Raw genomic sequence first — 24,667 nt, 5'->3', positions numbered from 1 at the left:
ACACCGTGCTTAAAAAGCAGTATTTGAATAAATTAGTTTTTGTGAATAATCATGATACTAAGGTATGTTGAATAAAAGAAAATATGTCTTTTGTTGGACAGGCCTTATAGCCAAATTAGATGCTCATCTTTTGTGAGATTATGTAAAATATCATGTAGAATAGATTTGACTACTGTTCAAAATTTTTCAATTTATATTACTATTGAAATTAATTTGAACTAAAGCTAATAATAAAATATCATATCCAAAATAAATTTAATAAAACACTCTTGTGTTCCGAATGATGTCACTAATTTTTTTTCCTAAAAATCAGCTAAACTGGAAATACTTTCAAATCCGTATTGTCTAAAATTTTACTTAATTTTTTCAACGTAATTTTTATCAATCCCCAAAATTCTATTTGTTATTAAATAAAAACATGATGGTTTTTTTTTCACATCATGTCGTTATTCTTACCTTCAGAGACCTTGAAATTTAGATAATTTTTATTTATAGATTAATAAATTCTGAGTACTTAATAATGAGAAAAGCACTGAACCAAAAGGCCAGGGATCTAGTTCTGAGACCTACTGCTTTTACCCACCCACTGCAGGATATATAAGATACCTTTCGAACTTTCTGTAGGTAAGATAAAATAGCTATATCACTGGATTGTAGGGATGTTAAAATAAGAAATATATGACAAGGTAGAGAGACATATTATGATGAATAGGATTCAAATTTTAACTTTCCACTTTAGTTAGATGCAACCAGTTTTTCTTTTCAGTAATATCAGTCACTTTTGTAAGTTTGTGTTAAAGAGTAGAAATAAAATACGTAACGCTTTACCTCAATGTTTGGAATGTATGTAATTGAAATAGCCACCTTTTAATAAAGTACTTACCAAGTGCTAATGCTAATCCATATATATATATATATGTATGTATATATATGTATATGTATATTTGTGTGTATGCATATATATATATATAATCATATTATTTCTTCCATCCAACCTAGAACATAGAGATTATCATTGCCTTTTTCAGATGAAAAACCTAAGATTTCCTAAAAGAATTTAAAAAACCTGCCCAAGTTTCCATGGCTAGAAGGTCTGTGGTAGAGGAAGGAAAAGAACCAGGTTTCTTTGGATTCAAGACCCATGCTTTTACCTGGAGGCAGTAAAGCATGAGTCAAAGTTATACAGGTATTTTTGTATTACTGTTATTCCTTTTCATAACTGTAAAAAAGTTTGCCTACCATTCAATGAGACGTTGGTAATATAAATGGAATTCATCTAAAATATTCCTACCTGAATATTTTGTTACTAATATATTGCCAACTGGATAAAGTACATTTTATGTGCATTTCAATTTATACTTAAAAGTCAAGATGTAAGAAAGCATTGGTGAGGAATGTCACACTTACATATGTAACTCAAAACAGCCTTGAAAGCTATGGTTAAGAGCAGATTATGGTTGGTATGCAATTAGAATTAGTATTCTTCTTTAAAATGCGGCATATATAAACATGAATTAGAGAAACAGCAATGCATATATCAGACACTTAAAATCTATAACTGAGTTTTATAAGAGGCTAATTTCCAATGTTATATAACTACCCCCTTATGAGATATAGCACTTGTAAAAAAATATTTTAAGAGCAGTGATGACCAGAAGATACTGTTAGTATATTAAGAGATAGCACTAAAATTCCTGAAAGTAAATGGATAATCTTCCTTGTAATCTAATTCTAATTACTTGCAGTATAGTCAATTCAATTAATTTTGCCTTTATTTTGAAAAAAAATATGTTGAGGAATAAAAAGATGCTTAATCAGATTTTTAAACCATCTAGTGTTTTGAAATTAATAATAGATTTAATTTCCAGATATTTTGAAAGGATTCTAGTTGAATTCATATGGTCTTAGCAACTTGAAAAGTAGAGAAAATAACTATAATAAATCATCTCTATAAAATATGGGCTTAGAGTAGTTTTGAGCAGGTTATCAAAAGCCTCTACTAAAAAATCTCCTTTTGTAATCTCCTTTCTAAGGAATGAAAATGTTAACTTAGTGATCTTATTTCCCTAAAGTTAGTGACGGTCAATTATAATTAATTTCTATTTCCGTAATACTTTAAAAAGAGGGGGGGATCTAATCCATATTTCCAATGTCTCTACCTTCATATTTAAGATACTCGGTTACTAAAAGATGGAGATTTTTACACTGTACTTTGTTTTCAGTAAGAAGTGCAGGTTATATACTTATTATCCCATCATTATATACTTATGGACAAATATATCTTCTTTTTCCAATGACAGCCCAGTTGTCATTACACACTTCATTCCTAACAATCTTTTCTGCCCTAAATTACACTATATATACCTTAAGTCCTGCCAGACATTATTCAAGTCTATCTTACTATAACTCCACTATATCTCTTCTCATTTATATCCATTTAGCCAGAAAATAAAATATCCCTCTTGAAACAGGCCAGGGCCCTCATACTGGCTCTGAGTCCAGAGACTAAAACCAGACTACAGGGATTCAAATCATGAGTTTATCTTTTTCTAACTGTGTAATCTTGCATAAATTTCACAAACTTTCTGTACTTCAGTTTCCTCATGTGTAAAATGAGGTTAATAATGGTACCTACTTATGAGTTATATTGAGTGTTAAATGAGTTAGTATATGTAAGACAGAACAATGTCTGTCTGTATATAACCAACAGTATATCAGAATTTGCTATCATTATTTTTTGCCAATGGTAATCTTTTCATCATTGCTTAAAATGTTCCCTACCTAGAAAGATATTTTTCTCCTTTTTTCATCTACTTGAATTCCAAAAATTCTTTAGTTTACATTCCTTCCAACAGTGTTCCCTGATCAAATCAATTCATTCCAATCTTTCCCAAAGCACTTATTTATTAGTATATCATTTACTTTGGCATTTCAAATTTTCTCATGAGGGTATAACAAGTTTCCTACTCTGAACAGCAGTGCTGAGGTAAATGATTATGAGTTGAAATACCATCATAAATTGTACTACTACTTGAGATGAGTGGTCAATATACATTCGTTAAGATGGATTCATTCCAGAATCAATTACTTTAAATAACAAAGGTATTTTAGATGGAACAATTTTAATTTGTATTCCTTTTGACTTTCAGTCATTGACTTCCCACCTTTACAATTTTATCTCCTGTTCTTCACTCCATGCCTCACTCCTCCACATCCCTACCAAACTCCCAGTCTAATCTCGAGCACACTAAGCTATTTTTTATTTCCTGAACACAGCAGATGCTTTCACACCTTCATGCCTTACATGCCGCTCCATCTGTCTGGGAATCCCTTTCTTCAGTGGTTCCTGGCTTCGTCATCTCCCCAACTCCCCCACCAGACACACTTCCTATATCCTAACCAGTCTTAGGGAGTTCTTTTTTAAAACCCAGCACATCAAGCCTCTGCTGCTTCCCCAGGACATCCAGGACTGACTTCTCTTCCTTTGCTATGGATCTGCTTAGCATCAATCACACCTCCTTTGAGTCTTTGATGTCCTTTCTCTAAGGAGAAACTGAATTTTATTCCCTTCCGTTCCTACAGAGCCTAGAACAGTGCTTCTATTCTTTAATAAAAGAAAATGAAACATTATACGATTCTACATATTTGAGCCAATTTCATTCCAAACAAATATGTCTTCCTTTTCATATAAAAACATCATTTAGTTTTACAGAATTTTCTAAGGGGAGGGGTTTATTTGCCTTTAAGAAATTAATCTATTACATAGAATTTTTCAATTCTGAATAAGATGCATATTATTACATAAGACACTTAAAATAACTTTCCTTGGATTTCCTTTCAAAATAAAACTTTTAGATTTTTAATTCAGGACTCACATTCTTAGCTATACCCCCCTAAAAGGGGCAGAGAAATTATATACAAGGGACAGCCAATCCTGATAGGCGATTATTATTATTGTTTTTTGAATATTCATAAATATTTATAATATTAATGATATTTTGATTTAGAAATTAAGATGAAATAACTGCTAAATAAAATTCATATGCATGTATGATACCACAATTTCAGATGTCAATAAAGTTTGCTTAAGGGAATGTACCTATCAATTCTTTATTTGTCTTGTGTTTTATCTGTAAAGGTACAATCCTATGACAATGATTTGGCTACTAAAAGTATAGGTTCATGTGGCATATTGCTTTATTGGAGAGGATTTCTTAAGGAAATGTCAAAGTAAAAGCAGAATTTCCTATATTGAAAACCCTCTGTATTAAGAGTAACAAAATTTGTCTCCTTTGCTTGGCTGATGAAGATTAGCTGACTTCCTGCATTAAAGAAGTTTGTCTTGTAGGGGCTGAAGTGACAAGACAATAACTAAGTGCTAATTGTGCATAACCAGCACTAAAGATATGTAGTCCCATTATGGCATATAATAAATGAAGCGAACACAGAAATATATTAGGTACTTTAATAATGATACTAGAATAGTATTTTGCAGCAATAAGAATGTGAACAGTTTTAGAGTCAAAATTTAGGAGTGTTTGTCTTACTTGACTGAGTTCTATTGGGGAGAGAGACTTAATTGTGAGTGCAACTTTTTATTTCAATGGTGAAATAAAAGTGATATACGATAGGTAAATAGCATTAACAACCTACAATTACTTTGCATCATAATAGAATTTAGGCTGGGTTTAGTACTTGAATGATGTTTTAATTTTCTGTGTAGAACATGAATGAGATAGGTAAGTCTGCCCTGATAGAAGAATGGACAAAGGGCATAAACAGTCAGTTCCCCAAAAGAAGAATTAGCAAAAGGCTACGAGTAAGCAAATGACTGCTAATTAAAAATTAAAATGAGACACCCTCTTTCATCCTTTAAGGATTAAAACAAAATAATTCCCAGTATTAGAGTCAATTTGAGGGAGTGAATAGTTTTTACATTTCTGGTGTGAGTATTATTGGAATAACTTTTCTAGAGAGCATTCTGCAATATATAACACAAGCCTGTTATATACTTTGTCTAATTAATTTTTGCTCCTGTGAATTTATCCTGACATAGATTTCAGTATTTGTTTGTTTATAAAATCCATATTACACTGATAATATTGATAATATAAAAACTTGAAGAAATAACCTACATCTGATGATATCATATATGCAGCTCTATCTATAAAACTGAACACAAGTAAATTAAAATCTCAAAAGAATTTTTAAAGGCAGGTAAAAAGGCACAGAATGCTAAATTAAAATCTCCAAATATCAAACATTAGGATTCTCCAGTGTAACTTTTTTTTAAGCTGCTTAAATATGGATATAAAATATATGCTATGTATCATTTGTTATATATGTATGCAAAAAACATATGGCTGGCTACACACCAAAATATTAAAACATTTTCTTTTGAAATAGTGAGAGAATAGTGAGATATAAGACAATGTTATTCTTTATCCCTTGAATTTTTTAAATTTTCTACTGTAAATATGTAACCTTTTATAAGTAGAAAAGCAATAAATATTATTATTGCATAAAGACAACTATATTGTGGATGCTATTAGTATATGAATGTGATAAATAAACAGAAGTTTTTTAACTTTACTATTAATACACTTTAAAATGTATACACATACTAGGACAAATGCATAAAACATGTGTGCATGGATGTGTGGAATTTGTGTTTGTTAATTCATGTCCTTACAATAAACAACATGTGCATTTGCTAATTTATGTTTGGTTAAATGTCACCACTGTAGGCTGAATTAAGCTACATTGTTTTCAAGTATTTATTAGGAAGACTCATGATGTTGTGTGATAACTTCCTGAATCATTTTCTGAGTAACTTATACATTGCAAGGTATACTGAACCACATTCTGAATATCTACATTTAGCGGGAGACATTATTGAGATATACATCTCATGTAAAAACCAAGTTAATGAAATATAATTTCATAAAATTAAAATATGTATCAAAGTAAAAGAACTAATATTTGAGAACTTTATGTTCTTGGTAGTTAACATAAATTATTTCATTTAATTTTCAAAATCTGCAAGATAGGTATTAGTGTCTTTATTTTATGAGTGTGGAAACCAAAATCAGAGAGATGAAGTAACATATGATCGCACAGCTAATATATGATGGAACTGAAATCTTAATACAGTTCTCACTGTAAACATCATATTTTTTCTACTATTCTACAGGGCCTCATATACTAATTTTCAAAATGTATTTTTAATAATCTGTATATTTTAATATTCTAATATCCTCTGTATCTATCACATAAAACAGGTACCAGTAGTATATAGTTCCCACTTGAAATAAAAGTTATAACTTTCAACATAGAAAAATGGGATGAAGTCATAATAATTTGATATCAAAGTTTTCTCTGAAATTGACTCATCTAGTTCCCATATGTTATAAAGGAGAAAACTGAGGTCCAGAGAGTTAATATTGTTGGTGTATGGTCACACATCTTTTAGGGGCAAAGTCCAGACTGGAATTTAGGTATTTAGATTTTCTGTGGAATACTCTTTGCATTCTCCAGTGTTGCCTCTCAAATGTTGATTCTTGATAATTAGTATGTCCAACCTCATTCCTAAAGAAACTTGAAGCAACTTAAAATATACCTATAAAACAAGGTTAAAATTCAAGATAAGAAATGAAGAAATAGGGCAAACATAAGCATGAAAAATAAGATGAATACACATTGCCTTCCACAAATTCCTATATACTCGCTTTGGTGCAAGTTTGTTTGCTAACAGAAGCAGTACAAAACAATAAAACATTTTAAATCCACATTTTAAAAGACAGAAAAATAATAAAGAAAAGAATGAATAATAACGAGACTAAAAGTTTATAGAAGTGTTTTCGTTTCTTATCACATCCTATTATATGATTCATTTCTTTCAAGTTCAAGTATAGTTTTAAGATCTTTCTCTTCAGTGGTTCATTTCTGGCACGGAATAAACATTTACAGACAATAAAAAGGGTGAGATTAATTGCTTTAAGTAAAGTGTACTAATATAATTCCCATCTATTAAATAAATAGCCAGCAAAGAAACTTTTACCATTTTCAGAAGCCAAAATGAAATCCACATACCTCTGATTACAAAGCTGACATGCAAAGCAGTCCAGGTGGTACACATTGTCCTTGGCACGCATCACCATCTCAAAGGCAGGGATGAGCTTACTACAGGCTGCACAGTTTCCCGTTACACCGAAGAGCCTAGAACAATAAACATTTTTTTCAAACTCTTACAGGGAAATCTGAGATGGCGACTAGAGAAAACGCTAATACACTTTGTAAAGATATCAATACACAATGCCTTATAATATACTCAAGTGAGTTTTATCCTAGGTGTATACATAAATATTCTTTGGTAATACATACACAGTTGACCTTTCTTGATGAGAATCACATCTTGTTTGAGAAGAAAAGAAAAAGACAAATACAATGAGAAGCTTATACAAACAGAAGTCAACAGGGGTGAATCCACAGCAAAAATGTTTTACTTGTTAGAATACATGGTAAATATAAAAACAATGCAAGTTTGATTTTAATACCACATATTAAACATTATAATTGGGACAAAAAACATTTGAACAACTCACTGTTTTTTGACATCTAGTCACTAAAAGGTTTGCCATTATAAATAAAAGAAAATTTACGAACAAACCATTTAAATAGTCAAAAAACATTAAAGGTGCATGTACCTTATGGCTCTATACCATAGTTATAGCTATGATTATGTTATTCAGGTAGCACATTAAAGTAAATGAGGCTGTAAACTATATATAGCTAGATCAGGAGTAGAAATATAATATACTATAAGAACCACTGGAATTGTCTGGGAAAAAGGTATTTTTAAAAAATCCTATTTGCTGTAGATTCCTGCAAATAGTTATTGTAATGACCTAAAATATAGTAGAACATAAAATATCTCCATGGTTTCATAATGGGAGCAAATAAAATATTTTATCCATTTGCACTGGTGATATTTAAACCAAGTTTCTTTAAAGTTGTTAATGGTGGTGAAGAGTTATTACAAATAATATTCTGTGCATAGTAGTTAATGTACTTTTTAACTAGGAAGCAAACTAGATGAAACACACCACATCTGCCAGTTTTCTTTTTTCTCCAGCATCAGGCTGACAGGAGAAAAATATAATGGCTCTCATGGGAAAGACCAAATTAAAAGCAGTTCTAAACTAATGAATTCAAAGGTGCTATAAAGAAAACTCATTTTAGTTATAAAAATGTACTTTAAAAAATCTTAGCCTTTCATTGTATTGAACTTAAGGATTACACACAAATGTGCTTAAGTTTCTCTTATTACTTTTTATATACTCCAAAGATAGGTCTTTGCTTAAGGCATTCATATTAATTTTCAAGTTTATAACTATTTCCTTTTACCAAGCTAATGACAAACGGAAGGAGTTGTGCGAATGGCTTCTAAATATTTGGCAAAACTCATGATAAATGTTTATGCTTATGTTTTTGTTAGATTGTCTCTTGAAGAATTTAAGCACCTTGAGGGTAGAAACTGTGCTTTTTGGTTTGCTAAGTATAATCTGTGCACTTGATAAAAAGTAAGGAACATTCACTTATTTTCCTGAATTTTTAAAATGTTTTAATATGCTTATTTTAAGGAATATATCTCTAATAACCTTTCTGTTCTCAATCCCTATTTGGGGAAATAATTTTTCTTTAAAAAGAAACTCATTGGGAATATAATATCTCACATCTCCTACTGGCATCATTAAAAATAAAACCATCACGAACTACAGCTTTCATCCTGTTCTTTTGTCAGCAGAATTTTTTTTTGTTCATTCTAACATTTCACATTTACTTTTCAGCGTACTTCATGTGATCTATTCGGGAGTCACATCACTTACATGTGCCATTTGTTCCTTCTGTTCTTTCATTATTATTATTTTTTCAAGAAATAAGGAAATCTTAAAAGTTCTTTATTCCGTGAATATAGATGCACTGGTGGATATAAAATGTGATTAGTCTGAGAGAAAGCAGTTTTTAAGAACTACTCAGTTTGCTTATACCTAATAAACATACACACACAATGCCATTTTGAAATTCTGGACATAGTTTCCCCCAATTTCAATTGCTCTCGCTAGCTGAGCATTTATCAGCTACCTGATTAGAATTTGTTTCCACACAAACCATTGATCATCAGCCTATTACTAGGCAAATGACAGTTAATTACCCACTACATTAACCACTGGGACCTGAGACCTGCTTCTGCTGCCATCAGTCAACATGATAAATGTGGCAAGCTCAGTAATGCATGGCCAGCCCTGAGCTGCCTGCTATACTGTGAACAACCCTCAATCTCACTTCCAGGCCCAGGAAAATCTATGGCAATCTGCATAATTACAAGCTCTGGGTTAATAACAGACAAATGATTTGTTGCATCTAAACAAAGTCCTTGGAATGGTCCCGGTCTCTGGTGGCTGCCCGTACAGCATGCAGCCACTAGTGTACTTTCCACTACAATGTGTACAAAACAGTTCTCTGACGTTATAGCCTTCCAATTTGTTGCCCTCCAATTTATGGATTCTGCATATGTGATTTTTAATCATTAAAGGACTCTTGGAGCAATATTATCTTAATTATTCTCTGCTGTAACCAGGGAATTAGGCTTCAGATAAAATTTTCTTCTTCCACGCACTCTCCCTGCCTCGCTGGAGGCTCCATCAGTTTCCATCTACACCTGGACTCTGAAATCCTAATGATGAATTATTGCCCCTTTTCCTAAGAGGGCGAACCTTACAAGGGAACATTTTACTGAACTGTCAGCTCACAGACTGAGTGCGGAGATGCGGAAATCTGATCTAATTTACTGCAAAACGATGCATTTGTTAGACTTTTCCCTCAGTTTGGTCCAAGGATCAAGAGAGATCATTCTATAGCCACATTCACGGGCTCTTTTTTTCTCAGTGGAACAAACCGAAGATTCTCTGAGAAAGGAAACAAAGTCCTGTTTTACAAGATGGGGTTTTCAAAATATATAATGTGATCTTTTGCTTTTCAAACAACATTCAGACTCTCAGGCAAAAAAGAATTTTCATGTATAGCAATTAAGCTTAAGGCACACATAGTCCTCATTTGTAAGATTTTGCAGATATGTCTAAGAAATATTCAAGGAGTCTTTTAATTATCAAATTCATTTAGACTATTCATAATGCTAGAAATTCCTGTAACTCCTTCTTCCCCACTCCTCACTCTAGAGTCATTTGCAAGGGTGTTAATACTGATCCACTGTTTAAGTAGGGATATCAGTAATCTCTTGTTTACAGGATCACGTAAAAGGAGGACCTAAGTGCATTTAGAAAGTAGTACATTGAGACAGACAAAGCTTTATTTAAAAAGAAAATCATTTTGAAATATTCACGTAAATTAATCATAGAATACCAACTCATAAATTTACAGTAAAGAAAAAAATGAGGTTATTGATCCGTTTTGCTCATCTTAAGATGTCTTACAGATTATTAAAGCATGGCAGGGGTTAATTTGCCAATATATGGGCTACGCTGTTCCTTACCATTTATACTCATAAAAGGCTTTAAGCAATATGACCTTTATCTTGTTACTGACACACTACCAAAAGTAGGCTTACAATATAAAAGGTGACAACTGTCATCTATACCACATCGGTGCATATTACTATTTGTAGAAATCCCAAAGGAGGTTTCTGTCTCTTTTCCATTCCATTTTTGCTGTTACTACCTCGTACTGACAATCTAAACACAGACACGAAGCTAAAAACCAAACAGACAACTTTCTTATGGGTATGAACTCAGCATATCTGTATATTGTATGACACTTCCTACACAGTACGAGGATGACAAAATATTTCCTAATTTTTGTGTATGGGCAGCACAGCAAGAATTAAAATAACATACATATACATTTTAATGGTACCCAGAAAATTTTGCATTTTTACTAAATGTGCAACAGCTTTTGCAACATAGTCATAAATCAAGTGAATTCTATATGGCTAGTATATATCCATTACTGAAGTTCCTGGGGGTGGGGGTAGAAAAAAAACTCAAGATGTATAATCATTTAACATGGCAATAATGAATATGGTTTACTACAGGCACGGGTAGAGGGAGGAATGAGTGCTCGTTGTATTAGTGCCTTTTATTTCACAGCACCAGATATTTCTATAGATTTTTTACCAGGTCAGTGGCTCAAGTCACTAAATCAAATTCCTCCCAAGCCAATGGAAAGCATGGCACTTGGCTCAAATTAATTTATTATTTGGGAAAAAATGCATAAAGAAATATTACTGCAGTAAACCTTAACTCTCAATTAAGAGCAAATATTCTCTTCTAGTATTCAGGCAATTCTTATTTTAGCAACTTAAAATGATATGAGTTTAACAGTAAATTTTTTTTGTAAATATTGAGGGTAAGACTTAGTTTCATTATCATCCCATGTAAAAAACTCTCTCTGTAGAATAACTAGAGATGAGCAGAGAAAGGAAAGTTTGGTTTTCTAAGGAGATGAAATTGTAATCAATCGAAAAGATCTTTAACTTTTGACCGTTGGATGGTGAAGTTATATTGAATATGCTATGAGGGAAGGAATGGAACATTCTCACAGATTGGGAAGAACAATTGCTTTTTTGTCTATTACAAATATACTTCTCATTTCTTTTTCTATTTCATTTTTTCTTAAATTAAGGATTGTAGTGAGAAGAAATGAAAATAATTTAAACATTCAATTCTTTTGTTTTAAATGTAAAAAGCTCACCCATCACAAGGCTGAAGAGAGATGAACCTATTGTTCTCTCTCCTGTTGGGTCTTAGCGTGTGCTCCGCTGTCACAGAGACGAAGATATTGTGGGGTTAAAGAAAAAAAAAAGGAAACACTGAACATTTGAAAATGTACAAAGAAAAATGTAAAAAAATGTCTAACAGTTTGAACTACTAATTGCTACACAGTTGGGCTTAGCACACATTTTTAGTATATATTTGTGCACAATAATGACTTTGAATTTTTCTAAAATTAGGCTTAAACAAGCCAAAGAAGTCGACCATGTCTCATCTTTTAAAGAAACTAGATACATTTCCTGTTCAGAGGAAACTTAGAGCCTATCTCTTTCATGATTAAGTACTTTTAGTCTATGAAATTAACTTTATTTCAGCTTATTAAGTTCAGCTTTGGTATATATTTTTTATTAAAATATATAGATTATGTCAAAAAGAAACATAGAAGCCATTTGCTAAAACTAAAGTTTAATATATATTAATATATGTGTATAGTAATATATATGTATATTCTATGTGTGTATACATGTATTCTGTGTGTGTGTGTGTGTGTGTGTGTGTGTATGTGATGTCTATATATCTCATATGTATATGAGAAGGCTAAACAGCCTAGATGGGTGACTAAGGCTTCATGTTTGGTGCAGTAGTATTTTTAGAGCATCCTCAGAATGTGTCCCTCTCCCATGCTCAGGCAAAACTCCACTCTTCCTTGAATCAGAGAGAATAGCTCTAGGCAGCATGAGGCTGGGTGTTCACATCCAATGGAGAGGGGTAATTCGTAAGCATCTGCCAACTACCAGTTGAATTTACTGAGTATCAGCTTATGATCCAACCCAATTAAACCACAACACCATGGTGGAGATAATAAAATTTTAGGTAAAAAGTCAACACCAGACAGAAAGGAAGATGAATTAACTTTTTGGGTTTTGGAATTCTTGAGATCTATACTCAGTACTACATTGGGAACAGTGAAAAAAGAATTAAAAAAAAAATGCTGAAAGTGAAGAAAGATTTTGGTGAAAGCCATTGTTGTCCACCTCTCTGGACCTTGCATTTTAGGCAAAGAAAAGATTAAGGAAACATTCTAGAAAGTCTTGATTTCCATATTAAAACTATATCTGACTTATAGGAAGCTATCATTCTAGAACTAGTTCAAGTTCCATGAATGTTTGGTTAGAAGTCCCTGCCCTAAACAATCAGAATCTACTCCAATTTGGGCACTATGATTCAAAATAGGTTGCTGTAGACTTGAGATAGTTCAGAAAAACAAAACAAAACTCACACTGTAAATGTAGACCTTTAAGTTTTACCATAGAGATGGTTCTTTCCTCACTTTCAATCAACTCCAAGCCAAGCTAATTACCCTTTCACTCGTTGTCTGTAGCTATGGCAATATGGCAACCACTAGCCCTATATAGCTGTTGACCACTTGATATATAGGTAGTCTTTATCAAGGTATATTCTAATTGTGGCATATGCACTGGATTTCAAAGCTTAGCACAGAGTAGTAAAATATTCCCTGAATAATTTTTAAATATTGATTACATATTAAAATGATAACTGTTTGAATTCATTTGGTTAAAGAAAATGTGTTTTTAAAAATCAATTTGAGCTTTAAAAAACTTTCTTTTTAATGGGGCTAAAAATTAAAATAAAATGAGGATCACATTATATTTCTACTTCACAATACAAGTCTATAGCCTTAGCTTTCTTTGTACCCCTGAATATATAAGGCTTATAAGTTCAACAAATGAAGATGTAGAATTTTGTAATTGAAACTCATCCTAGAAATCTCTCTTTCGGTGTTCTATTACTATAGATTTTAAAAAGAAAAGTTAGGCTAGAGATATTTTATTCTCTGTATGCTAATGGCATGGAATCTTTATAGTGCACCCATATCTCAAATAGATAAAAATGTCTATCGATTTTTCCAGTTTTAGACTTACTCAGTATTAACTCCTTTCCAAACTTAGCATTTTCTGCTCCATGAAGGCATCAACGGAGTAATATATAAAGAAAAACGAGCTGCCAATCGGGCTACCTGGCCTCTGTCCTAGCTCTTCCATGAGGAGCAGGAAATACCCCATGTCTATATACAGAAGCTTACACCATTATTTAATGTCAGAGTGAGCATGAAAAGCTATCCCTTCTTATCCAAATATGGCCCTTTTCTCACTTGTATATTTCTCTGTTTTACCCTGTTAAAAACTGGGCAAGAAGAGGCTGCACTGGACAAAAGTCTCTGGGTTGCTGACCTGACAGAGAGTGATTTACTTAAAATCATCATCTCTTTCTTCACACCTGACTCAGTTAAAAGTTGTAAACAGCATTTAAATATTACACTTTCACTTTTAACAAATAACTGTCAATTTCTCCTCATACCCATTTTGTAAAGCTTTATGAGCAGGTGTTACTGCTATTTATGATTGGCATTGCAACCTACTGGGAGAAGTGATTCAGGGAAAAGTAAAATTGAATATTTTTCCTTCAACATTTGATGAGGATAATACTTCTGGGCAAATATGGCAATTGCACCAACATTTCATAGAATCATAAAATTTTAGTCCTGAAGAGAAACTTTTGTAACTAGAACAAAAGAAAGGTGTCAAGCTTGCTGTTTATTGTTGTGATATTTAAAAGACCATATTTTTCAAATTTTTAGATACAGTTATAGAAACATCTACAATAATAAGAGGTAGAGAAAATAAGAAACAATAAAACAAAGGATAACATGTGAACTAAAATTAGAAATAGATCTTTTAAATAATAAAAGTAGAAATTTCATGTAATTACTGTAGCATCCCAGCTCTAATTTTGTTTTCAGTGAAGAGGAGGGCAAATCAGTCACAATTGTATGAGCACAAAAATCTATGACTATTTTTACAGATATTGTAGGCAATTTAGTTACTATATATTTCTCTCTTGATATAAGTGAGGAAGTTGTTTATAGAGCAAAATAAATTAGGCACTAGTTTTAGCCACAGTACAATAAATGCTAATTGGAATATGCTAGATACAATTTTATAATAAAAGCTTTTACAAATTTTTTAAAGTGATAATCTGTTTTATCGTGAGTTTCAAAAAGCTTTGTCTACTTAAAATTTCACAGGTCTTTCAAGGTGGAGGCTTTTTAAGTAATATTTTTCTAAAACTCACACTGAAATCTTTTGATATCTTTATAGATTCGTAGAGGTCAATGATTACTTTTTCTTTTATCTTTGTTTTTCATACTTTTCTTTGCATATACTATATATAAAAGTGAACAAGAAAGTAAGTGGTGAGGAATCTTATTTGAAAATATTATTTTTACACATCTCATAAGTAATGAACTTGAAGTACTGAAATGTTTCAACAGAAAAGAAAAATAAAGAGGAAAAAACATTTACAGGAAGGTGATGAAGGTTACTGTGTCAACAGTTATTTGAGAATTAATCATGGGACAGATCTTTTCTTTGATCTTTTTCAAATAAGCCACTTAATATTTTCATGTCAATTTCACCATGTTTCCAAGTGCCACTCACTCATTCATTCAGGCACTAACGGAGACACACTAATGCTCCACTGGGAAACACTGACTTGATGATGGCAGTGTGATCAGAACTGCAATGCAAAACTCATCTGTTCTGATGTAAAGTGTATCTTTCTTGTCTAGAGATTGTAAGTAAGTGACAGTAATTGCTTATTTATAAAAAGTAAACAAATCACTTACTAAGGTATTTACTTATTCTTTAAACTAGCCAGTAAAATTTCAGACAAACATTTCTTCTAGGATTAATTAGTATGACTTCTAAGACAAAAGAACTTTGTAGAATAGTGACAACCTATATAAGGACCTATTGTTTACAATTGAGTTTAAAATTTTATTTAAATCTTTTATCCTACTTCTTTGAAGAAACAACTTAATTACAACATGTTATTTTAAAGTAAACAGCAGGATTTGGGATATCGTGTAATTTATTTTATAAGTTAAATTTACCAAAGAAAAAAGGTGCAGAAAATGTTATCACAGACATCCATCCTTGTTTTCAATCAAGGTTATTTTGTTATGGGAGCATCAGAGTATACCCTGGTTCCAAATTCCATTAATATAATCTTCAAAGTTTCATGAAATATATTCTATTTGTTCTCCTTTTAAAAAGTATTTTCTGCAGAAAAATTCTTTAGGGTTTTAATGGACAATTGTTATTAAATTCTTATAAGAAAGCACTCTCGAAACCATCATTTGAAAAAAAAAATCACATGTGGGTTAACTATCTGTAATGAGGATATTCATGTATTGCAGTTTGCCCAGAACAATCCTGTATATGTTCCTGTGTCTCAATCTAATTATTTGCAGTGCTTTCTTTATCAAGTGTCCTAGGTTGGATACATTATATGGCAACTCTAGTAATAGCCAAAGATCAATTAGAATTCGGGGTTTTCAAACTCTGTTCTTCAATCCTTTTTTATTTTTTGACCAAAATAGGCAAATTGAACTAAATACACTTTAAGGGCTTTTGTATAATTTTAAAATTCTGTGATTCTGCACTCTAGTTGAAGTGTAACTGAATGATTCAGGTTAAAACTAATTTGGAGAATCTGACTTTTAGTTGTCAGAATGAATCTGTAATATTCTCTTGAAACTCAATTAAAAGGGAAAGTATACACATTTTATTCAACATGGGTTAGTTGTAATATATATGTATACATATATATGTATATACGTATATTTGAGAATATGTATTTTATATTCAAATTGAATTTTTAATTTGAAAATCCTTGTAAAAAATTTTAGATTGCTTAATGTAGGATTTAAAAGAATTGCCAAAATAAAGCCATGAAACCAATTATTTGTAGGATTAGATGAGTTCTTCTTTGGAATCAAAAATTAACAAAAGCTAGAAGACTCAAAAAGATAAAACGGTTTTGTGGCAAGAAGAGGTATAATTCTTTGGTATTAATATGTCCAAGCCTGATGCTTTCCACAATAAATCAGTATGAAACTCAACAAAGTATTACGGAGGAGAAATATTAAAGTCAAACTTTCGTCTAGTAAAAAACTGTCCAAAAAGAATTAAAATCAAACCCATAGATTATATTTTTGTATACGCAGATATAATATCATTCATAAACACATATGATTTTTTAAAATAGTTTTTAAAGTACTTTCTTTTGTAAAATGATATTTTCAGAGCACTAAGTTTAAGTAAAGACTGTGATTTTGGAACGTGTATATATTTTCTTTATAAAAAGATAGAGCTGCTGAGGTACTTGCTTTGTTGTGCCACCTTTAGGACTTATTTGAAGTACTTCTTAGAAATTGCTATGCCACGGTGTCCAGAATTTTAACTATTCTTTAACAGTTCTAAGATTGGATGTCAACTCTTAATAAATAGAGAGTGTACTAGGGTGTATAACATCAATATATAGCTAACCTCCAATTTTTAAATACACTGAGTTCAGTTTTCTCTAGAACCATGCATATATTACTAACCATATAAAGCTCTTCTTAGTGTCAATAGAATAAATAATTTTGTAAGAAATCTAGGCAAACCATTTTGGAAAAAACTATTCAATGAATATATGTTAAAATAATTTGCTCTAAGAATATTACATTAAGGCAGAATCTGCTAAAATATTTGATACAAATTCATTCATCTAATTTTCTAACTGTGGGAATAATACCAAGTAGATATGAAAATAAGTTATCAAAACAGGAAATTACAAATATTAAACCTATAATTACTGAAAGTAGAGATACTTTCTAAGTAATTAGTGCAATTCTCAAAATACTTTTTTATGCTTTTATTATGTATTTTCCTATCCAGATACATTTTATGAAGAAAAAAATTATGCTTAAATCACTTAAATCTATTAAAGTTGAGAATAAGCCATTTAGTCAAATCATAAAGAAAAACCATTTTAATTAAATATATTTCAATGTCTATTCATAAATGCCCATATATTTATTACTCATGTAAATGTTAATTGGGGTTATGAGAGAAAATATTGAATAAGGCATGAACAATTTAAGATTATTAGTGAACAAAATCAGACAAAGTAGAAATAAAGATTTGGAACTCAGACATATTGAACATAGAGAATTGAAGTACTTGGAATCCTTTGACAGCTGATATTTCCTAGTAACCGGAGGCCCTGAGAAGACAACTTAAAAGATATTTGAACTTATGCGTGTGAGTCTCTCTATGTGCTGTGTGTCCACGTGTATAAATAAAGTACTAACCTACTAGTTATCTCTTTTTACTCTCAGCCTGTCAAAAAAACCTGTCAGCTGCAAAGGCGATAAGGGGGGCAGTTTAAAGAAGATACTGGAGCCTTAAGCTTCTTAATGTGCCAAGAATCAATCCCATGAAAGCAAACAACTTGAAAGCCGGTTATATGTATTTAGAAAGCTCTCCAGCTCCCTTCCTTCTCTGCTCCAGCCAAGCTAGCGTTCAAGTTTTCTCACCCTAATGACCCCTGAAGCAGCCCTGAGGGATTGCAAAACAAGGCCGTTACACAAGGCAGCTTGCTAATTGAGAAGTTGATCGGGGGTAGAGAAATCCTGCTTTACCACGTTAAGTGTCGAAATCAAGCATGACTAGATTGACGTCGCCAAATCACCGTCTGGAGGCCACTCCACGCCAGGAGCAGCAGGGCTTTTCACACCTGATAGGCCCTCACTCTATCTACATCAAGTCACATTAAGAAAGGAATGTATTATGGAGCTGAGGCTGATGCCCGAGAAGGATTACTTCACTGCCTAATTGCTACTCCTGCTACTCCTCCGCTTCCCCCAAGTTAACAAATGTGACCACGTGGTGGACCCGCAGCTTACCTGTTCCCTTTGCCAATTTTTTTGCTATTAGAAAAACACCACCACCACTGAACCCCAAATGAGTTATAGGAAGATCATTGGGTTAGAAATTCTGTATTACATATCTCAATGACACTGATTCAAATTATAGCACTCTTGGACAGTTAGTAAACAGTATCTCTTTAAAGTTTTTTTCTTTTTCTCTTTTTATTGTGTTTATTAGGTTGCAGATTGATGAAGTACGTTCAATGAAAACGCCTGAAAACAGAGGGCAATTTAGACACCCCACAGCGTGTGGAAGAGAGGAGAGACATGCATTTGAACTTTGAGTTCCTAGTCATGGATTTCCTGCTCTCCAACCTAAAATCTCCTGTGACAGATGGCATAATAGATATTTCCGACAGCTCAGACTGGCAGGCTAGTATTACTTCGTGGTTTTTCCGATACTCTATTTCTGAGAGTTTCAAAGCTCTTCACCAACTACGGGTTTTGGGAAGAGGGGAAGGGGTGGACCTGAATTAGGATCTTCCTCTCTTATTTCTACCATTTTTAAATTACGTATCTCAGTTTTCTGAGAAAATGGAATTAATTCCTGTCTGTCCTCTATTAACCACAGGGACATAGGAAAAAATGTTTGCTTCCAACTATAAAGATGTATTTATTTACTGGCCATTAGAAAAAAAATGCTTAGAGAAATTTGTAAAAGAAAAATTAATCTTTACCATACTTATTGGGAAATGATAGATGGCAATCATTGTATAGGTGGGGAAACTGAGGCACAGAGGTAGCAGTCAGTCACTTCATATTTGACAGTCTATTAGTAGCACAGATGGAGACTTGGCAGTGTATGTTTTCTGAGACCCAGACAGGTGCTAATTCCACATCAAACCTCCTTTCTTGCTCTCAATCCAAGTATGATAGATAAGATAGTGTGATAAACGAGTAACAAAGAGAAACAAATGAACAAAAAACAAACATGAGCAAAAGATATTTTCGTACCTAGAAAAAGATGACAGGGCAATCCATAGTACTCTAATACAACACCAAAGGCCCAGTCATAATCTAAACTTAACATTACAGTATCTGTCATGTTTTTATGAACAGCTCAACATTCTCTTTTGGAGCTCAACATTAAGAAACAAACCCACAAGAATAAAAATGCACTAAAACTGAGGCTTTACTTAGTTTAGAAAATCTTAAGCATAGGATCAACTTCCACACACTAAAGGTGATACTGTCTACAAAGCATTTTTAATGGCAAAAGCCACTAAAAGTCTAAGTCCTCTCTGATAATTATACCTCAGCGAATTAGGTCACTTAAAAGACTTCTCTGTGCTTATGTTTTAAAGAAACATCTCAAATCAATATCCATATAAAATCTGGTCAATTATGTAAGGGCTTAGTGTATGAAGACTAATATTTATTTAGCTCTGTCTCTAGATCTGACATTGTCAAAAAGTGTTTTATAAGCATTATCTCATTCGCCCTCACAATAAGCAAATGAGGCAGGTGGTAGTTTATTCCCCCATTTTACAGATAAAGAAAATGAAGCATTCAGAGTCATGTAACATACCCAGATATTTAATAGGAGAGCTAAAGTCCACAGACTCTCCTCTTACCTCAAGAGATCAGATGGAAGGTCAGAGGTAATTCATTCCTCCCCCTTCTTAAGGACCACTCTTTACTTCCCCACCTCTAGGAAGGGCTTATACTTAAGGCTAAATCTGTCTCCTAGACCTTCCACCTTAAGCCCTTAAGGAACAAGTCTAGTTTTCCTTACATACAACATCCTCTTCTGCAGACTACATACCCACCCACCCCACTCCCACCCCCTTACATTCAATGTTGAAATGAATTGTGACAATCTGCAAGTTCTTCAAACCAGAGGTTTCAAATTCACCCACAAAGCACACCCTGCTAGTTTTCTCTTAAATACCATATGGACATATCCTTTTTTTCTTCCTTTTCAGTGGTCTCCCTCTAGCATGCATCATTTCTTCCCTGGACTCAGGCCCTGACCGCCTACCTGAATGTCTTTTCTACCAACCCTACTCTTCACTCTACAGTCTGCAGCCAGTTACCTTTCTATAACACAGATCCAATTTGTTGCTTCTGCCTATAACCTTCTAGAGCTCCCCACTGAATGCAAGATAAACGCATGAAGGCACAAAAGGGCCAACTTGTCTGGCCTCAGTCTTCCTCTCTGTCTTCTCTTCCACAACTGCACCTCACCTCCAACATGTTCCCTCCTCCCGAGACTCACCAGCTACTTTCATGCCTGACTCCCTGTGATTCCTACCAAAGCTAATCTTCCTGGGCAACTACTATTTCTTTTCTATGTTTAGCTCAAGTGTAATTGGTTCTATGAAGTCCCTCTGATTTCCTTGAGGCAAAATGAATAACATCCTCCTTTGGATATTAAAGAAGTTGTTTTTATATACTACCTAAACCTTACTTCATTTGTACCAGCTTACGTCCCTCTGTCTCTTTCTTGATCAATAGTAAGCTCCCTGATAGCATGCCCTCTTCTTTTCTCAGTGCATAACTCATGTAATATTCACAAGCTTTGAAATTACTGAATCACAGAATAAAGCCATAACTGGAAATTAACACTATTCTCTTGTTGACTAAATAGATTTCATACAGGAGTTTTACTTTTAACTATTAGATTAATTTCAACTATTGTTAAAATCCCATTCTAAAATGTATAATGGATATTGTACCTGTAAGTGGAAGTCAAAACAGACATGATCAGACCACCTTTCTCATGTCCTTTCCCAAGCTAGATCTTATAGAAATAATGCAATAAGGCCAAAGCTGCATTGAGTAAAGCTACGTCATGACCATGTTAGGTAACATCATCAACTCTTTGCTCAAACTCAGCTCAGATTAGGTCTGTCCTTTATCATATTCCAGATGGTTTAGGTGTCAATACATCAGAACTGCTACTAGCAACTACAGAAAACTCGTTAACTGGTATTATCTCTACCCATATCTGGTAAAATGTCTTTACCATCATTACGCCATTACTCTAAAGAGTAATAAAAAACACAGGTCATAAAATTCTATATCTAATCTTAGGCAGTCAGCTCCAAAAGTGCATCAACATGCAGTCTAATGTGAGAAAGCACACCTCCTTCTGAGTCTCAAGATGCATCCTCTAAATCTCCTTTCCAGCTTCCAAGACCATCTCTTACTGCAATTCTTCATGAAGCTCAGTTATTAAAAATCACATTTTCCCAACCATCTGATTGTTCTTTCTTATTTTTATTATATATGTTGCCACTTTATTATAATCATTTAAGCATTGCTAAATATTTCATTCTACCCCATACCCTCCTTCTGCTCTCTAGTGAATATTTATTGAGCTCCTACTACTTGTTAGGTATTCTAATAGGTACTCAATACAGTAAAGCAAATACAAAACTTCCTTACCCTCAAAAGGTTTGCAGTCTAGTGCTGGAAAGAGAGACAAGCAGGCATAAGAACAGAAGTACATTTCCTCCTTATAACAAACTAGTCTGCACATACCTGGAAGAGAATTTTTTTCTTGTAGCTAATTTCCTCATTTCATTAGTCTGTTCAATGACTTCCAATGGCTCCATCTTACCCAAATAATAATATTCACCTTGCCCAGGATGGCTCTCTGAACCAATTCTACAGGACCAGAGTTCTCTCTTCTAAATGAGCTACCTAATTAACGTTGCCAGATTTAGGATGTACAAATATAAGCATACTTATACTTAAAACATTACCTATCACTTATCTGAAATTTAAGTTTAACTGGGCATCCTGAATTTTGTCTGGCAATTCTATGCTTAATTTGACCATCCCACTTGCCTCATTGTTAAATTTAAAATGGATTCTAGTGCTTGGGTAGGCAGCTGGTTTCATCTGAAATGTGTTATCTTTTCACGTTTCATGCCAATCCATCCCATCCCCTCCCAGAAGTCTTCTAAGAGACTGCACTTTCCTATGAACTCTTATGGTTTAATTAAATTTAGAAAACATTAAGTGACTACCTAAAGTGACAGTACTGCAATTTTCTCAAATCAAATTGAATATTTGGGGGGTTCTACGAGAATTATTTTTTTCCTTCTAAAGGAAACTACTCGAGTTTGAGAAATATCATTTTTACTTGGCTCACTTTAACAATATAAATTCAAAATAACTTCTCATCTCTCCAATATTAAATGGGCTGGGGAAAGAAGGGAGAAGTAGAGTAGAAAGGGAGTTGGTAGGGGAAGGAAGTTGTGTTCTTTTTTGTATAGATTCATCTCAACCTGCCCAGGCTCAAGTTTGAATTCAACGCACTACAAATATCTTATTAATTCACAGAAAGTATATTTAAGAAGAAATCATTCATAGTTCTATACTTAATAAAGTCTCATTTGAAATAAAAAGCAAAAAAGAAGTCTTTTATTCCAATGAAATATATTGCATCGGTAAGGTCTAGTATATTACATTTATACACACTCTTGACAGAATATATCACTGCAAAAAGGTGACCTTTTCCAACCCAAATACTCTCTAGAGCCTAGTTTTTTAAAAAAGGCATTGATTACAAAGGTCATAAACTTCCATAGGGATTTTTTTTAAAAAGGGAACAAAATGTCTTTTCTAGCATTACATTATATACATATATAATTTATACACATACACACACATATAATCCGCTTACATACACATTATTAAGTATTTAGAGAAACCATTACAAAATGATTTGGCTGTTTTCTAATAGGCTTAAGAAACCAAAAAAAAAGTTATCCAAATATCTTAACTCATTAAAAAATATATATAGAAGCCTCAGAACAGAATTAAGATCAGATGTATCCGATGCCACTGATGAGAAACAGGTTTCCTGGTAAGTACTTCAAACCCTGCCAGGTATACATTTAATTGACTGACAATTTAGCAGTGTTATACCAGTAGCTTTGAAAAGTAACACAGATGTTTAAGTGAACAGTTCCCTTGCTTCTGACTGGCAGCATTAAGGCACACTGTGACTGTGGTCACTACCCACTAAAGCACAGGCAGAGAATGGGTTTTGGAGGAATGCTGTCTGGATTTGAACCCTTCCTTAACCATTTGCACCTTGGGAATCTTTCACTAAATAAATAATCATCCTGTGTCTCGATGTCCTCATCTCTAAAATGAGTATAATAAAGGTTTCCAAAGGGAAATAAGTTTACATCTGTGAAACGATTATTAGCAAAGTTCCCAGCTCATGAAAAATGTCTCAAAAATAGTACTAAGGGGAAAATATTTTTGTCTATATTTTTCACTGTTATAGTCCCAGTCTTTGAAATAGTATCTGGAAGAGAGTAGATCCTTGAGAGGTATTTGTCTCACTTCTGGTGACTTTATTTCACAATGTTAAAATCAACCCACATAATTTCATTGCTGTTATAACAGCTCTATCCTCAGTCCAGTTGAAATTGTTTGTTTATCTAGTATATGTAAACAGAAAAATAGAAGACAATCTGTTTTAGTAGTTTTCCTTGAAAAAGATTTCTTCATAGGAATGCTGGACTCTAATGCCTATGCACTTATTACCATTCTTAATGAATTTCTTCTCCATTTATAGAGTCATTTTTTGGCATAGAGTAAAACTACAAATTCTATTTACCTTGTCTTTTAGCTAGCTACTCTGCCAAATTTTCTTATTAATTCTCGAGTTTTCCCAATTATCTGCAAAGAAAATAATTTCCTGTTTAATATTTATACTGATTATTTTCTTATTCTGTTACATTAGCTAGAACCTTTAAAACAACATCAAATAAAAGTGACAGTAAACAGCCACAGGGTTGTAAAGTACAACATAGGGAATACAGTCAATATTATTGTAATGGCTGTGTGTAGCGCCAGATGGGTGCTATAGTAATCAGGGGGATCACTTTATAAATTATATAAATGTCTAAGCAAAAAGAAAATGAAAGCGACAGTGAATATTCCTGTTTTTTTCCCCCTGGTTTTAATGAAAATGACCCTCTCAGTATTTAACTGTTTTATATATTTGCTAAGTTTCAGTAAACTTTCTTAATCATGTTTAACTGGCTTCCTCTTACTTTTCCCTACCTGGAAG

The 24,667-nt window shown here is 32.9% G+C and overlaps 1 protein-coding gene across 6 annotated transcripts in view; it reads right to left on the bottom strand.

Moving 5' to 3' along the window:
• LMO3 (LIM domain only 3) overlaps positions 1 to 24,667 on the bottom strand; it is a 55,876-nt gene that overhangs the window by 5,714 nt on the left and 25,495 nt on the right. For all 6 annotated transcript variants that reach the window (XM_016159766.2, XM_016159765.2, XM_016159767.2 and 3 more), the window contains one exon: positions 7,093 to 7,218. In XM_016159766.2, the coding sequence (XP_016015252.1) occupies positions 7,093 to 7,218 (126 nt within the window). The remainder of the gene's footprint in view (positions 1 to 7,092; positions 7,219 to 24,667) is intronic.

This window comes from Rousettus aegyptiacus, unplaced genomic scaffold, assembly GCF_014176215.1.
Source record: "Rousettus aegyptiacus isolate mRouAeg1 unplaced genomic scaffold, mRouAeg1.p scaffold_m13_p_2, whole genome shotgun sequence".
Lineage (NCBI taxonomy): Eukaryota > Metazoa > Chordata > Mammalia > Chiroptera > Pteropodidae > Rousettus > Rousettus aegyptiacus.
This window is presented reverse-complemented; position numbering and strand designations above follow the sequence as displayed.